The sequence below is a fragment of the Juglans regia genome, chromosome 1, assembly GCF_001411555.2.
Source record: "Juglans regia cultivar Chandler chromosome 1, Walnut 2.0, whole genome shotgun sequence".
In the NCBI taxonomy this organism is placed as follows: domain Eukaryota; kingdom Viridiplantae; phylum Streptophyta; class Magnoliopsida; order Fagales; family Juglandaceae; genus Juglans; species Juglans regia.
Window position 1 is genome coordinate 8228809 of NC_049901.1, and position 17569 is coordinate 8246377.

Sequence of the window (17569 nt, forward strand, 5' to 3'; positions counted from 1 at the left end):
TCCCATCCACTTTCTAATTCGATAGACAAGAAAATTATAGTTGATCAATACACTTATATATCACTGATTTAAAAAAATTATATTTTTAATTTAATTTTACGATTATAACGAATTTTGTGCACCGACTGCCCATAAATAATATTACATACAGTCGTAAAGTGCGCAAGCATTCGTTTTGAAAAAAAATAGAATTTATTATTAAAAAATTAAATTTTTTCATACGAGTTTTGCATTTTTTTTTTTTAAGTAATTATACGACGCTTATACATTTACAATTATAACTATTATTTCTCCTTTATGAAACTACGTACTATTACCATCGAAAAGCAATATGCAATAAGCAATAAATTGTTGAAGAACTGTGGTGTTAAAATGAGGCCTTCTCGAGCCTTTCCTATTATGCCCACTTCCCAAACGGACTTTTTATGGGCTTTCTTTTTACAGTTATAGAGTCATCTTTTTAAATTGAGCTACCTTTCGATTCAATATTCACTTATAATATGTCCATTAGAATAAGTTCATGACCAAAAAAAGTCCGTTTGGGAAGTGGGAAAATGAATGTCAAAACAAAAAAAAGCAAGCGATTACTCTTAAGGGAAAATGAAAATAGAAGATAATGAATTAAGGGAGGAAAAAAAATGGTATTTGTATAATTTTTAATGTTGAAAAAATAATTTATGCAGATTTAAAACGTGCAAACTATTTAATAAAAAAATTGAGAACCCACTATAAAAGGTTATTTTTCTACGGTGGATTTTGCTTTTTATGACAAAGTTTACACAGAATTTAAGCCCATTTTAAACTTGCATCTAACATTATTTTTTATTAGACTACACAAACAAGATCATGAGGATCAAAAGGAATTAATTCTGCTACCGTGCTATACTCATTCTGGCAACTTATGAAGACTCAGCTTTCCACCTAATTTATTTATTTGATACTTTTGTTTTTTTTCTTTTATACATATTTATCTGATACTTCATTTAGAAGCAAGAACTTCTAATATCTTAGCCGCGTAAGAACCATAAATAAATTATTATTATTATTAGCATCAGAATCTAACTTAGGAGGCTGTATTAGTTGGGATATTATAACACGCCTCCAAATCATTTTTAATTATAACTCGCCCGGTCCAGGCTTTTTATTCTTACTTGGGATATCAAAATATAGTCGGCGGTGGATGGACGAATATCAATTACATACACACACGACACGCATCATCTAAAAGGCTACAACTTTATTATTCTTACTTTTTAACTGCTTCCAAAGTCTAACTTATTATTACGTGCTACTATATGCATTCCCCAATCCCAACTACTAACTTCTCTACAAATCATTTTGAAAGAAAAGTGTTATGATTATGAAAAGAAGATTATATATAAATAAATTTATAATTTGATGTGACGTTAAATTTATTTTATAATAAAAAGAATTTTATAATATATTAAAATATTTATTATTTTTAAAACTATTGACGACCACCAGTGATGTGCTTTTTTTTTTTTTTTTTATATATATAATACTAGCTGGGAAGATTCAAAATGTTGACGTGGACAATTACGTAAATTACTGAATATATTTTATATTATATGTCCAAGTCAAGCAGCAAGCTGAATGCTTTTTCCCTTTTCATTTTCCATTAAAAAAAGATGGAAAAGTCAGTGGTTGGGGATCAAGCATTAATTATTGAGCCAATTGATCAAGTCTAACTGCACATTTGATTTGACATGGCAAATGTCAATTGTGTTAACAGCCTTTTGATTGAGTCATAACAACCATATAACCCTAATAAATAAATAAATAAATAAAACTTTTAACCTTGCAAATTTATTAAGATTGTATTTAGACGTTGAATTAAATTGAATTGAGATAATAAAATATTATTTTTTAATATTATTATTATTTTAAAATTTTAAAGTTTTAAAAAATTAAATTATTTATTATATTTTATAAACCAACCCTAAGTTTCTTTAATCACGACTTCGTATTTGACATGGCTCGTGATTGGCTTTAGCTTATGGTTTTATTGAAACAAGGGGACATAAACAGTAGGAAAAAATAAAAAATAAAAACAAAAACAAAAGCAGTTTGTACACAGATATTAAAGTCTTTTAAAATTTGCCTGACGTTTTATTTTATTTTATTTTAATGTGTTTGAATTTTAGATAAATATATTATTTTATTATATAGTAGTTGAATACTTATAATTTGATTGTTACTGTATCATTATTCTAAAAATAAATATATTGTTTTTTCTATGTTCAACTTAACTAAGATTCTAAAAGACTCGTGTGATATAACTTAATTAAGATTCTAAAAGACACGTATGATATACGCATATTAAAACCAGAATTAGATAACTTGTATGTTATGAATACCATTCACCTTTACATAGTTATATAAAATTTTATTTATTAGCATATACATTTCTTCTTGACATTTTCAGGTGGACAAGGATCTTAAAGATGAAGATTTTTCTTTTTGATCTAACCTATTATGCATACCTCGCAATTACTCACCACCTCTTGTTGACAATTTGGTAATTCATATTCATAATACATTTATATGTCATTAATTTTCGTGTTTGGTATGCCACGTTATTGTTATGATAATAAAGATCGATTAAAAATATAAAATGCTATGCAAATTATATATAAAAAATGTAATTTAAATGCGATTTTTTTTAGAAAAATAAAATTACTTATTTATGACTATTTATTTCTAACAAAAATAATTATTTTCTGTCAAAATGAGTCTATTTTGTCGTAAATAATCCATCATAAATACTTATTTCTCTTATAGTAAATTGTAGTAGTTCAAGGTGCAAAACATTACTTTATTCTTTAGATCTTATTTAGATATAGAAACGGTATTATCTCATCTCATTATTATAATTTTTTTAAATTTTTATATAAAATATAAAAAATAATTCAAATTTTTTAAATATCAAAATAATAATAATATTAAAATAATATTTTATTTAACTTTCATATAAAATTATCTTATCTCATTTTATTATTCAAACGGGAACCTTAATTACTTAATTCCAAGTTGTAAAGTGACATTTCAACTTAACACCCGTGCAATACTAATAAATTAATTTTATTGTTTATCAGATGAACAAAAAAAATACAAAAAATATTCACAACCTCCTAACACTCTACACTCCACATTATTTTTAATTTTTATTATTTTTTTCTTTTATTAAATATTTATTATATAAATAATAAATAAAAAAATTGAAATAATTTAAAAAGAATAAACTTAAAAAAAAATTTAAAAAAATATTAAAAATTTAAAAAATTTATAAAAATGTGGAGTGTGGAGTGTGGTAGAGGTTATGTAGCAATGCTCAAAAAAATAACACGAAAACCACTAGGTGAGCGAGCAGAAATGGGGGTACAAGCCGTAAATATTTAAAATAGCGCGTGGAGGGAACCAACCCACTAGCTGCGAGTGACAATGGCAAGTGCGAGCCAAAACAGAACAAAAAGGAGTGGTATTATTTAATATTTATTTGAGTTGTGCTGTAATATAGAATCTAATAAAAATAATAATAAACAAACTAAATAGAGAACTAGAAGCATCGAAACAGTGTGTCAAAGAAACAAACCTCTGTGCCCGAAGGAAACAAAAAATACTAGAAAAAGGCAAACAGTTCTTATTTCTGACTTTGACTGCACGTTACGCCGTTGAAGAAACGGAAGATTCGGTTGTGGGTTCCAAAAGATTACCAAATTATTTAATTGCTTAATTAGATTTGGAGATCCGTTAGTCAACGTCTACAACAAAGTAAACATAGAAGTTTCCATCGCCAGCTCGCTCAGTTGGACCCCCCCACCATATCCCGCACGTCTGCCCCTATAACTCTACTCTAATGTATATTGGTTATACCGCGTCAGTCCCACGTGTGCAAAAATACCATTGATACCGACGTCTTATTTATGTAATTTTTTTTTTTAATTTTTGTGTTTATTTTAGATTTATCATTTTTTTAAAATAAATATAATCATAAAATGTATAAACGTCGCACTCTATTTAAAAAAAAAAAATTTATCATTAATTTGTTTTAAGTAAATCTCTTATTTACTTATTTTTTTAAAAAAATATGCAAGGTTTATATATTTTATGAAGATAAATATAATTTTTTAATTAATAAATACTCATTTTTAGATTCCTATTCTAAATTTCTACTCAACAATCCATGTCTATGTTGGTCCCACCAAGTCTTATCCTTTGCCATGTAATTCATTAAGGGTTTTACCATTTCTTGTTAAGTTTTGCTATTTATAAATCTCACACATAATAAAATATAATTTTTTTGTTTTTTTTTTTAAATAATTAAATATTTCTACTTATTATCTATATATTACATATTTAATAAGAAAAAAAAATAAAAATAAAATAAAAAAATACTGTATGATGTGTGGCTCATGAATATAATTTTTGTTTCTTGAAAGTAACTAATCAGAACGTAATGTCATTAAAAATTAAAATGAGACAGTGTGACTAATAATTTTTGGTATTTATATAAAAACGTAGGGTCATCGACGGCCACTCATTAAGCTCAATCCGGGAAAATAGAAATAGTAGACGACGATCCACTTGTGTTGTTGAAAAGGACGACGCAGTCGCACACGTCCAGCAACTTACGTGGCGGGCCCCTCCCCGTAACGTGGCCACGTCATCCCCGACACGATCACAGGTGTCCTTACGCGCTTTGGCCGATAGATTCCCATCGCCACGTTTCCTCCCCTCTTCTTTTCAAGATCTGTTCGCGGGACCCTCTTCAGTTTGGCCGTTTTTAATATTATAAAAATAATAAATAAGTAAATATTACGGGGAAGAAGATACCCATGCCCCACGCGCGTTAAACTGAACGTGGTCAATGCTCGCCTCGAGAAGCGTGGGGCTTCTTACCAATCGAGCCAACCGCGAGTTTCTCAGAAAGCACAGTTTCGCCCCTATATATACCAGAGCCTTTTTAAAGGTTATTTTTTCTTCGCTCTTTTCCTTCCTTCTGAATTGGGTTTGGCGTCGATTTTGAGCTTCATTTTCCTTTCTCTGAATCCCTTCCTATTCGCTCCTTCTTCAGGTGATTCTCCTCTCTTTTCTTGTTTTTCTACTCTCTGTCCTTTATCTGCCACTTTGCATCCCGAGAAAATTCTCAAGCAGGAAAGCAAAATTCCCAAAACAAACGGGTGGAGTTTTTTTGGTTAAACATTGGGCATTTCTTATCTTGGTCAGTATTGTTTTTTCTATTGATATGGGCGTTGTTTTCTGAAGGTTTTTGGAGCAGACAGCTGCATTCTCCAATATTCCGTTCACGTCCTCGGATTCTTGATTGGAGCTTTAAGTCGGGTAAATTTGTGGTTCGTCTTCTTTTTGTATTTCTTTAAAGATTCTTTTCAGTTTCGCACGCATTGCTGTATGAAATTGGGTTCGCAAAAGCTGGTTTTTGAATCGAATGGGCGTCTGCGTTAGACCCTTCGAATGCTTCTATTTTTTTTGTATGGTCAAAGTCTTGTTGGTATTCGGATTCTATGCGATTCGAGTTTGAACTAGACCCAATTTCAGATATTCGGTGCTTATGAATTGGTGCTTTTATACTGGTTTCCCTTTTTCTATTAAAATCAATTTTATACGCGATAGCTATATGCGTTTTTTTTTCCTTTCTAAAGCTTTCGTTCCATTTCGAGTTTGCGTCTTTTCATTCTTTTGATATATACACATACACGCGTATACATGTATATTCTTCTCTGATTGTCGACATAGGTTAATTCAGTTCAGTTTTTCCAAACCACACCTCCGATATTGTCGACACTGATTCTAATTGGTCTGCCTCTTGGCTGTTTTTTATTAAGTTGATGTGATATTTATTGTTTTCATCTTTGATTTTTCAGATTAATTTATGGAAACCACTGTTCGTTAATGGACGTTCCTATCACATCCATTCAAGTTGAAAGCAAAAAAAAGAAGAAATTTCTTTACACTATTCTAAGCCAAAGAAAAGCAGAGAGAGACAGCGAGACAGAGAGAAATAAATCCCTAGTCATGAATTTGACGTGGTACTTTTCCATGGGGAAATCTTGACCTTAAATCTTCTATTATTCTGCATGCCATGAAAGTGACAATAAAGGTTGAACATAATACATGGTTGGAAAAATAATATATTTTGAGTAGTCGGAAAATTTGTGTCCTTTTAGGCGGTCAGTGGATATGGGGGGATAGTAACAAAGGCATAGTGATGTCCGAATTAAAAATAAAAATAAAAAACTATTTTGGGGTCCATGGTGTTTTATCATTTATATATGTCATTGTTTAGCTGCTGGGTCCATATGTTTAATGATATTCCCATAACGTGTGGTTGGATATTGTATTGTTTCCTCTCTACTATGTGGGGCAGAAGAACCTTTTATTATGCACAAGTTCACAACCACCATGCGCCAACTCTTTTGTACCAAATATCGGTTCTATAAACCGGTTTCTCTCACTGTACACTATTTACATTTTCCTTTGTATATAGTCTATGGCTTTGGTTTGTTTTCACAAACTAAACTTTTTTACACTATTATTATAATTTTTTTAAATTCTCACACAATATATAATAAATAATTAATTTTTTTTAAATTTTAAAATAAAAATAATATTAAAAATTATATTCTAATAATATTTTATTTAAATTTTAATTTTTATCTTATCTCAACTGTGTAACCAAACGAGGCATGATATATGTTTGTAGTCAGCTTTGGTTACTGCCTTTCTAATTTTCAAGTTTAACTTCCTTTTCCTTTTAGCTATGATATTCTTTATGACGTAATCAACCACCTTCATCATTCACCTTGAGTTTCTGAAATAAATTACGATCGTAACAATTTAAGTAGTACTTTAAAACTTATGATGTATGTTGTGGTTAAGTTTGTTCTGCTTTATTGTTCGACCTATCGTTTTAGTAAGCTTTCCATCCTAGCATACATTCTTTTTGCAAGGTTCATTATCAACACTACCATCATCATCTTAGCGATCAACTCGGATGTTTCCAACCCATTGATGGGAATTTTTTATGTCACGACTCACTATTCACAGTTTTCAGCTCTCTACAATCCTTCAGTTAATAGTTTTTTGCTCTGGATAACTTTTATACGTTGCTCGGCCATTGGGATGATATGGGAATCCAGGGTTGGGTTTGGATTTGGTTTTATCAGGATGGAATTTAAATCTGTTAGATTTGAAGGAAAGTCGAAAACAAGTGCCACTATTTCTTTTTATGTTTATAACCAATTCTAGCAGCTGCCAAAACTCTTCTTCAAGTTTAACTGCTTTGAAAAACAGAGGAAATTTTTTTCATCTGTGTTGAGCCCGTTTCTGTGGAATTAACTTAGCTTAATTGAAAGAAGATTGAGCAATAAAAGTGAGCATAGAGTGTGAGAGGACGCGTAAAGGGGAAACATATGATTTTTCTTCCTTTTTCACTTTATTAATTTCATTATGCATTTTAAGCATTATCACTAGATGTAAGCTTAAATTTTCTGATTTTTTTACCCTTTTATTAATTCAAATTTTTACATAGATTCTTTTGGATGTTCTCAAATTTTTCCAAAAAAAATTTGTATAGTGATGCTTTTGCCATTCTCATTAAAATTATCTTTGGGATCCTTGTCGCATGATTTTTGGATTTGGCGGCACTGGTTACTCTTAAATTCTTTCCTTTACTTATAAAAAAAAAAAAAAAAATCCTTTCCTTTTCCTGGTCCATCTCTTAACTTTTCTTGATGATTTGATTTCTAGTATATGTTAGGTAACGTGTCAATTTATATAATTTTATGTAGGTACAATTAATGCACGGTGGCATCAATGTCTATAAGCTGTTTATTTTCATGAATACCACAATTCTTAGCTGGTCTGTTATCACATTATTTTTTCTGGTGATTTGGTCTTGATTCTAAGTCATTAGTCTTTTACTCAACTCTTTCTCTCTCTCTCTCTCTCTCTCTCTCAGATATCAGTCTGTTGCCTGAACATTCGATCGCTAGGAACATGATAAGGTACATGGAATTTACTCTGGTTTTATTCAAGCAATCTTCTGATGTTGCATACGCATTGTTTTGTAGTTTACATGTTTTGTATGATAATTAGATTTCAGGAGCTCTGCATTTGATGGACTGCTTGCCCAGTGGTTGCGACAAGAAGGCACTGAAGAGGTGGTTTTTTATTGATAAAAGGGTTGGGTGAAGAATATATCCGAGACTTATCTTTGCTTAGCGTCTCTGTAGATTACTTGGCTGTTACATTCTACATAGTTTTTGCATTATAAGTTGTGCTACAAATCTGGATCCGATGGACCTGAAGTCATCCCATGCTGCTCCTGTTCTTACCGATCCTGCCCCCATAAATAAGTCAAGACTTGGCATTCATTCCAGTCTGCTGCCTTATTCACCTCAACGAGCAGCTTTCTCTCCAGGCCTTCTCCTGATAGTCCCGAGGAAGAAGACCGGAATACTTGATGACTTCCGCACTAGCTGCTGGCTGGATGCCATGAAGTCTTCATCGCCTCCTCCTAAGAAGCTAACCAAGGATGAGTATTCATCTTCTGATGCTGATGTTGCGTACAATGCCTGGATGGTATTTTGCCCTTCCTAGGCTAATGTTCTCCTTTTTTTTTTTCATTTTTTTCCATTTATTGTATCCCTTTCCAGATTTTCTGGTGGAGATATTTATGCAGTTCTCTGCACCTTTCTATTATAACTTCGCAGGCTAAGTATCCATCAGCAATTGCATCTTTTGAGCAGATTGCAAACCATGCAAAAGGAAAGAGAATAGCATTGTTTCTGGATTATGATGGGACACTTTCCCCAATTGTAGATAATCCTGACTGTGCATTCATGTCTGAGGCTGTAAGATTTTTTATTTTATTTTTACATGTGAAAATTTTCATTCTAAGGTTGTCTTTCTTTCTTTCTTTCTTTCTCATCCATCATTTGGTCATTTTCACGCTGTAACCTTTTTAGATGCGTGCTGCTGTAAAAAAGGTGGCAAAATACTTCCCGACAGCAATAATTAGTGGAAGAAGCCGTGACAAGGTAATTGGTTGGATTCTTTTTATATAGTTTATCTTGATTACATCTTCCTTAACATTTGTCTGTTTATTTACATTTTACATTCAGATGTCTTTAATGGTGGTCATTGATTTGACAATTGCTCGTCCTACACTTCTATTCATTCAGGTGTATGAGTTTGTAGGGCTAACAGAACTCTATTATGCGGGTAGTCATGGAATGGACATCATTGGCCCTGTTAGAGAAACTATATCTGATGACCATCCGAATTGTATTAGATCAATGGATGAGCAGGTAATGGCCTTATTAATTTCTTTATCTTACATCTCTCTTCTCTGCGATAGATATATGTATTGAGTTTTGTCCTATTGTGATTATAGGGCAAGGAAGTTAATTTGTTCCAGCCTGCTGGTGAATTTTTATCTATGATCAATGAGGTGCGCAAATGTCATCTCTACAATTGTATGAGTGGTAGAAAGTGCAAGTTCCAATCTTTCACTCAATCATAGCTTTCTGACATTTATTAAATGTTTGAGCAGGTTTTTAGATCCCTTGTTGAATGTACCAAAGATATTAGAGGAGCAAAAGTTGAGAATAATAAGTTCTGTGTCTCTGTACATTACCGTAATGTAGAAGAGAAGGTATGGCTTTTTATTGAGCAGCCAAGCCTCGATATATTGTTCAATTTTATTGTTTGCCTGATAAGAGGGAGGTCTTTTTTGTTTTACTTATTTACTCTTTTGTTTTTGGCACTTGATTTTAATTTTTATATCCAGAGTTGGACCGTAGTAGCCCAATGTGTCAATGATGTTCTAAAAGACTACCCACGTCTGCGTTTGACTCATGGTCGCAAGGTATTCTTTAGACCAAAATACTGCCTGATCAATATGTTCATTTTTTACTGAAGATTCTGCTTATGCTATATTGACTTTTATTCCTCTAATCGTCTTCTATTTACCTCATCTCTAGGTTTTAGAGGTCCGTCCTGTGATCAATTGGGACAAGGGGAAAGCTGTCACATTTTTACTTGAGTCACTTGGTTAGTTCTTTTTGTCTTTGGTTACAATGTTTAGTACTTTACAGATCTTTAATTCTGTCCGTTCTATCCATGGAAAATGGTTTTAGGGTTGGGTCACTCTGATGATGTGCTCCCAATATATGTTGGAGATGACCGGACTGATGAAGATGCATTTAAGGTAATATCTAACTTACCATACAGTCAATTCTCTTGTGAGTTTTTGAATTATCTAACCGACTAAATTGACCTTTGTAATAGGTTCTGAGAGAGGGCAATCGGGGTTACGGCATTTTAGTCTCTTCTGTACCCAAGGAAAGCAGTGCAGTTTACTCGCTGAGGGACCCATCAGAGGTACAAATTTTCCTTTATCTGAAGTAATTTCTTTCTAGTCAAGGATGCATGAACAAGATATATGAAGAACAAGATTATCTTTGGAATATTCTATATAAAGTTTAAATTATGGGGAAACTGCCTCTTTCTTGTTCTCTCTCTCTCTCTTTTTTCGAATATCATGCAACTACTCCAGTTGGGTTAATGCATGATCTTGTTCTTGTAATCAATATGGGTTAGTGCATGATCTTGCAGCATTGATGCTGCTTCTTTTATCACATTTTCTCCCTTTTCAGAAGAACATTTTGGGTTTGTTGCTGTTGTTGCTTTCTTTGACGGGGGAGTGTTATCTGCTATTGCAGGTCATGGAGTTTCTCAACTCACTGGTAACATTGAAAAAATCAAGTGCTCTATAAATATTTTATAGGATGGCAAAGAAGATATTACTCTAACATACGTACAGTAAAGACAGCCTACAACAACATGTTTTGAGCTTTCTAGAATACGGGGGAGAGGTTTTGGAGCTTAGTTTTCGTTTCTTCAGGGGGACTTTATATTTGGGTTTTCTTTCTAGTGTTGTTGTGCCTGCCATAGATGTTTCTGCTCAAAGCTTCTTGTCTTAAAAATTGTAAATTCCTTGCTCTGATTATCTTCCCGATGCTGGCACTGAAGTTGCCTTCAAATCATCATATACAAGTGTATCAATCATTCATTAGTCCCTCAGTTTTGGTCAGAGTACATCTCATCTCCTTTTGGGGTATATTATGTATAATAGAAAGAAATATTTTTTAAGTCATTTGTTAATTCTTTTAATTTTAGATGTTTGTATGTTCATAAGAATATCGTGGTTCTCAATTTCAAGCATACAAGAATTAATGACAAAACCCCTTTTGCTGTAGATTACCAAGTAATTATTGAGCAATCTCATATTATTAGATGATATCATATTTTAAAAGTTGTGTACAATAAATTGTTCCTGTTTCGTTAAGACAACAGAAACTGAATGGAAGCGTTATACCAAATTATTTTTCAGCCTTGCTAGCTACATGCGCCAAATCGCATACTGACATTGATATGACTTTTCTTATTGAAAAGAAAAAAAAAAATTAAGAGAAGAAAATATCATCTATCTCATAAAAATCATTTTTGTCTTCAATTCGTACGTTTCATTAAATAGATGCCTTACATGTCAGTATTAGTGCACAGTTTGATGTGCAAACTCGCTTACAAAAAGACTTTTTCATTATTTTTAGACCGATAATATTTATTTATTTCTTTTAAAAAATCCCGATAACATTTATGCTTAGTTTGGATAGTAAAATCCCCCCAATTCATCGTATATTATCTCATTCCATCTCATCTCAATATCCAAATGTCACAAACACAAATAATTTTCAATTTCAAATATTCAACTTTTTAATCTAGTCATTACAATTCTTCTAAACTTCTAAACAAAATATAAAAAACAATTCAACTTTTTAAAATTTTTAAATAAAAATAATATTAAATAAATAATATTTTAACTTTATAATATTTTTATTTAATATTTTCTCTCTTCCTTTTCAAAATTTTATAAAATATATTAATTCAAATAATTTTATTACTATTTACGAATTATTTTAAATCTCAACTTAAATAAGAGTCGCGACAGATATCCAGACAATCAATACCCAATAATTCCTTACTAAAAATGGGAAAGAAAAATTCTAAACATAAGCCCCACACCCTGCACACCCACTTAAAAATATATGTTTTTAAGTGGGTGTGCAGGGTGTGGGGCTTATGTGTAGCACAACTCAAATGGAAAAGTAGTAACAGTTTTATAGATCCATGTCCATAAAACAAATATAAACAGACTCGGTTAAACAAATGCAACCCGGCCCAACCCAATAAGCAAATAAAAGAGCCCTAGATGCCCTCCTTAAACCTCTGGTGGTTTTGTCGGGAGAGGCTGGAACGGCCGACTCCTCGTATTCGTGAGCAAGATCATAAATGGAGATAAATTTGGGAAGGCTCGCTTTTGATTTAGATTTTCATCCCTCGTCGGAACTCGTTTCCGCCGGACTCATCAACGGTGACCTTCACCTCTACCGTTACGGTGCTAATGCCTTGCCTCAAAGGCTTTTGGAAGTTCGCGCGCACACCGAGTCTTGCAGGGCTGTTAGATTCATCGACGGCGGGCGTGGTATAAGCTTTTTTTTTTCTTCCATTTTTCTTTCACGGGCTGTTTCTTTTCTATACATGTATGTGTATGTATGTATGTAAAGGGGGCTTTTTGGGTGCGTGTTAGCAATTGCGACGTGCTCTCCGGACCGGTCAATTCTCGCTACGGATGTGGAGACTGGATCACCGATTGCTCGTCTTGAAGATGCCCATGGGTCGGTATTATATTGCCTGTTTTGTTATCCGACACTTTACTCTTGTCAATAATGATCTCCTTATGTTTTGTACCATATGTAACGATGTATTTGTGGGTGTTATTGTTATGTGATAGTGATGCAATCAATAGATTGATAAACATAAGCGAGACGACCATCGCATCGGGTGATGATGAAGGGTGCATAAAGGTGTGGGATACCAGACAGCGTTCTTGCTGCAACTCCTTTGATGCTCATCACGATTACGTTTCTGATATGACTTTTGTTTCTGACGCCTTTAAACTCTTGTCGACAAGGTACCTCAATCCTCTATCTTTTCAATCTCCTTGTTCTGTTCTTTTTTTCCCCTTGCCAACAATATCCTTGTGCGATACTGCATGAGTTCCTCAATGCCCATTGGAGTATTGGAGCACTTCAAACCTTTTAAACATTATTCTCTTCACTTATATATATATATATATTTGCTCTTTTGGATTGTGTAGTGGAGATGGGACTCTATCTGTTTGCAGTCTTCGAAGAAATAAAGTAAGATTTCCTTTGTTATTTCGGTCCCCTTATTTTAAGAAATGTGATAACACCCAATTTTAAGTTTTTCAATGCCTAATGTTTTATTTATTTTCTTATAATTTTTTTATTTAATTTGGATAATTCTACAGGTCCAAGCCCAGTCTGAGTTTTCTGAAGAAGAGTTACTCTCTGTTGTTATCATGAAGGTAACATTTTCTTCTATCTTTGAAGTTCTTTATTCTTCTGGTTCTTATATTTGCATCTAGGATAATATGGTTCTGTATGCCAGCTTATACAAAATAGTCTATATTTTTTCCTCCTTGGATGTTTGATCGATATTATCCTGTTTCACAATGGTGTAATTAACTCCTTGTCGTCTTAGTTTTCCAAGGGAAATGTTTCTCTTGTTCCCTATAAGTTCACCAAAGAAGTCACAGTGGACATGACTATGGACACAGGTTGAACCAATCCTTGTTAATACCTCCAGGGGAGAATGATCTCTCTGTTTTTTTTTTTCTAAAATGATTTTTGGAAAGTACGTATAATTGAAAAGAATTGCATACAAAAGTTGAATTGGAAGAGAGAATAAGCATATGGCATTCATCAGATATTTAATTCCATACACCTTGCTATTTCTTCAGTTTCCACCACCAATCCTTTGGCTTGTGGGGCCCTCCACAAGCATGTTCTTAAGTAAAAGAGAGGAGGAAAGTAAATATTTTAGAAACTGGATGACTTGGAAAGGAAACAATGAGTCAGATGATTTTAGTCGGAGATTTAAAGGAAAAAATTATTCAATGCCTGGCTATGCTAAATCATACGCATGGTAGATAGTTTGATATGTTTGACTTCATTAAAATTGATTTATCTTAATTTTCTTTTATGATGCTTAGAATGGTCGGAAAGTCATATGTGGGTCGCAAGCTGGAACTCTGTTACTGTATTCATGGGGGTGTTTCAAGGATTGCAGGTACATTATTTCGAAGATATTTGATCAATGGAAGAGTACCACAATCTGTTAGATATAGGAAAAATCACTCAACTATTCACTATTTTTTTTTTTATTGGGTAACTCTGATTTGCAGTGATCGCTTTATTGATCTCTCTCCAAACTCTATAGATGCATTGTTGAAGGTGAGCATGTGCCACAACTATTTGTAGCATCAGTTTGCTTTCCAGTTATCGAGCTAAACTAAGTACTTAAACTCATTTTGTTAGCTTGATGAAGATAGGATCATTACTGGATCTGAGAATGGACTCATCAGGTGAGAAGTTATGTAGTAGTATAGGTGGAAATATCGCATCTACCTGTTTTTTATAGTTACAATTCAATGCATTTATGCTTTCTGTATTACTTACATCCTTATCATTTTTCTTTAGCCTGGTAGGCATATTACCAAACAGAATTATTCAACCAATTGCTGAGCACTCAGAATATCCTGTGGAGCGGCTTGGTAATATATACTTTTTTTCTCTTGAGAGATTGATTTGGGTGATATATGCTACAGTTTCTTTAGCTTGATTACTTATCAAAAAAAAAAAAATATGCTACAGTTTCTTTAGCCAATACTGAGGTTTCACCTAATAGTTCATGGTAGTGATCCCACCAATAGTGTCCATCATTCTATTTCTCACAATTTCATTGTGGTCCATCTATTCCTATTAAGTGTAAGTTTTGTTCGTGATACTGAGGTAAATTGGTGATTCTTTCACCATTATGAGTCGTATTCTTTTCTGTAAGTTGTAATTGATGTCATCTGCATCCTCTTGTTAAGCTTGGCTACCATCATGCTGGACTGATGGCCACTGATCAACATACAACATTTTTTGACCACTGGTTTTGCTTGGTCTTGTAGCTTTTTCGCACGATAGAAAGTTTCTTGGCAGCATAGCACATGATCAGATGTTGAAGGTGTGGAACTCTCTCTTTCTCTCTTACATCCAATTATGTGGTGTAAGTCATGTAGAGAAATTTGGTAAATACAATTGTGGTATAGATGCTTCAGGCGACGAGGAAAAATGTATTAACTCCACCAGATATTTCATGTTTGGAAACTCGTGTACTGTTTGATTCATGTGTCTAATTTTTAAATTATTTGAGTGCAGTGGATGAATGGGTTTGCATCTGCCCTCTTGGTTTAATGTGTTACGAACTTTGTTGTTTTTTGTATTTATTCTAGATCACAATAAAGTTGATGACAAATTGTCTGTACCATATTTTATTGCATGCTTGCAGCTGTTAACATATATGAGGATATATTTTAATGATTTTAAAGTATCTCTTTTGTAATATGAACCATCACCTCAACTCCATATTTCCTTCACGCAGCTGTGGGATTTGGATGATATATTGCAAACTTCTGGAAAAACTCCAACAAGTCAGGCTGCTGAGAAAGATAGTGATAGCGATGAGATGGATGTGGAAACCAGTCCTCAAAAAAACAAAGGTATATTTCCTGATTGCATGCAAAGCCTAATGTGGCACATCTATTGCACACTTGTTTAGATGATCCATATGTGAAATTAGTTAAATGAGACTAAGCCATGTTTAAGTGACTATTTTGAGGTGTGGGGCTGGGCAGCAGTTTAAAGCTTCATTGTTTACCAACTTACCGTGTGCATATACATTTGTCACAGCTTTAGAAGCAATATGTTACTACGGTTGTTCACTGAGCATTAGCAATTGGTTGTGCAATAGTAATTATAAGCAACGTATGTGATATAATTTGGATTTCCGGTTTTTGTGTTTTTTTTATTGCATCTGAACAGTATTTAACTTTTTCTTAACTTGTTTCAAGAACTTTAACTGATGCTGATGATCAATAATCAAGCTTGTCATCATTTCTTAACTGTAATTGCTTGTCTTTCTTCCATTTTTTATTTGTAAATTCTTTTGCATTTACCACTTGGAAGGAATATCTGGGATCAAACTATTTATTAATAGGATTGCACAGTGGTTCTGTCCCAAGCACGATGTGTATTATCAGAGGCCGTCTATCTATATGTGTAGCTTATTTAAGGTTTCAATCTTTCAGGTACCAAGAGAAAAGGTGCAAGCATAGGAAACGAGTTAAGCACTTCAAACAGTTTTTTTGCCGATTTGTAGGTGGATGATGCCATACATATTTTCTGATTCATCTCAAAGTTGGACTAAAATTTTGTTTGCAGTAGATTTCTTTCTGAATCTTATCATGCGGCCTGCCTTTAGTATCCTGATGGCAGTGCAGTATTTATTTTTGGTGCATATTTTTTTATATTAAATGACATCATCTTGACCAAAGGCTCCGTGCTTGATTGTAATAATTTGGGGATGAGGGAACTTAGTTTGATCACTATTCTACAATGCATTAGGATCTTTCTTATGATTCGATGTACCATATTTTCTTAGAAGCGTTACACTTATTTGAGATTTGAGTGATGGCGGATGGCGGCACGGGATCAAGCTTTTTTCTTCAAGCAAAAAAGGGGATGAAACTTAGAAACCAAAAATAATTGTGTGTAGATGCAGAGGCTGGGTGGAAAACATGTAGTTAATTGGCTTGAGTTGTGAGGTTTGGGTTTTCACTTGGCTACCTCTTTAATCTACCGTTTCGAAAGTGGCGAGGGAAGGAACGTTCCAATTTTAATGGCTGGCCATATTCTTTGTTGTTGCCCGTGTACAGACAATGAGATTGTCTTCTTCTTATGTGTTGTCTTTTTCATCCACGAAACATGTTTTGTGGTCATAATCAATTAAATCTCCATATATCGTTCATTATACTTGTAAGTCATAGTATCTATCTCCTCGTGATCATCTTCGTCTACCACGTGAATACCGAACAAAACAGTTTGAGCTATGGTTTAAGTCCGGACCAAAAGTTTGAACAATTTGGGGAATAAAATTGCCAATTCTGTAATCGAAGCATGACTTAATTGGGTGTGCCTAAATTTATGGTTGTCTTCCGCTTTTGGTAAGAAACTAAGTAAGCATGAATGGCAGTTAGGCACACATCATGAACTAAACGAAAAATGTGAGCTATGCTTAACCACTTCATGAATGGCAGTTTGGCCCTCTATTAAAACATATAAACATATTTTTTATTGGTATCGGGTGTTTAGAAATAGCGACCTGACTAAATTTTGGAGATGCAGATGCTCTCGACAAGAAGTCTTCCTTACGCAAAGGATCAAACTCCTTTGACAGACAACCTTTTTATTTTTATAAAATATGCTTATAAAAAAGAATTGGTCGTGCCTATGGTATGAACCTTCTTCTACCTTATTCACATTTCTTAAATTTC

General features: G+C 33.2%; 2 protein-coding genes across 8 annotated transcripts; both read left to right on the top strand.

Moving 5' to 3' along the window:
- The first annotated feature begins 4963 nt into the window (after positions 1 to 4963).
- On the top strand, positions 4964 to 11196 carry LOC108987417 (trehalose-phosphate phosphatase A-like). Of its 6 annotated transcripts, XM_018960330.2 has the most exons (17): positions 4964 to 5095; positions 5287 to 5361; positions 5904 to 6068; positions 7830 to 7900; positions 8000 to 8045; positions 8137 to 8201; positions 8274 to 8622; positions 8754 to 8894; positions 9009 to 9080; positions 9225 to 9350; positions 9437 to 9493; positions 9596 to 9697; positions 9833 to 9910; positions 10026 to 10095; positions 10182 to 10252; positions 10333 to 10425; positions 10767 to 11196. In XM_018960330.2, exons 6-17 carry the CDS (start codon positions 8158 to 8160, stop codon positions 10818 to 10820), a joined length of 1257 nt encoding a protein of 418 aa, XP_018815875.1. In that variant the 5' UTR covers positions 4964 to 5095; positions 5287 to 5361; positions 5904 to 6068; positions 7830 to 7900; positions 8000 to 8045; positions 8137 to 8157; the 3' UTR covers positions 10821 to 11196. The 6 variants fall into 6 exon arrangements, with proteins under 6 accessions (XP_018815875.1, XP_018815876.1, XP_018815874.1 ...); XM_018960331.2 differs by lacking the exon at positions 7830 to 7900 and having other exon boundaries at positions 5287 to 5372; XM_018960329.2 differs by lacking the exon at positions 7830 to 7900.
- Positions 11197 to 12318: 1122 nt separating this feature from the next.
- Positions 12319 to 16663, top strand: LOC108987423 (WD repeat-containing protein 55). Of its 2 annotated transcripts, XM_018960340.2 has the most exons (12): positions 12319 to 12589; positions 12695 to 12782; positions 12899 to 13078; positions 13265 to 13307; positions 13439 to 13495; positions 14183 to 14259; positions 14375 to 14423; positions 14508 to 14554; positions 14670 to 14743; positions 15146 to 15201; positions 15619 to 15736; positions 16325 to 16663. In XM_018960340.2, exons 1-12 carry the CDS (start codon positions 12397 to 12399, stop codon positions 16393 to 16395), a joined length of 1053 nt encoding a protein of 350 aa, XP_018815885.1. In that variant the 5' UTR covers positions 12319 to 12396; the 3' UTR covers positions 16396 to 16663. The 2 variants fall into 2 exon arrangements, with proteins under 2 accessions (XP_018815885.1, XP_018815886.1); XM_018960341.2 differs by lacking the exons at positions 15146 to 15201; positions 15619 to 15736; positions 16325 to 16663 and adding an exon at positions 14833 to 15127 and having other exon boundaries at positions 14670 to 14786.
- Positions 16664 to 17569: the final 906 nt, after the last annotated feature.

Coding starts and splice junctions, on each gene's coding strand:
- LOC108987417 (XM_018960331.2), top strand. CDS start 8,158: ATGGACTGCTTGCCCAGTGGTTGCGACAAGAAGGCACTGAAGAG. Junction 8,623..8,753: donor TTGCGTACAATGCCTGGATG/GTATTTTGCCCT, acceptor ATAACTTCGCAG/GCTAAGTATCCATCAGCAAT. Junction 8,895..9,008: donor GTGCATTCATGTCTGAGGCT/GTAAGATTTTTT, acceptor TAACCTTTTTAG/ATGCGTGCTGCTGTAAAAAA.
- LOC108987423 (XM_018960340.2), top strand. CDS start 12,397: ATGGAGATAAATTTGGGAAGGCTCGCTTTTGATTTAGATTTTCATCCC. Junction 12,783..12,898: donor CGTCTTGAAGATGCCCATGG/GTCGGTATTATA, acceptor GTTATGTGATAG/TGATGCAATCAATAGATTGA. Junction 14,744..15,145: donor ATATCCTGTGGAGCGGCTTG/GTAATATATACT, acceptor TTGGTCTTGTAG/CTTTTTCGCACGATAGAAAG.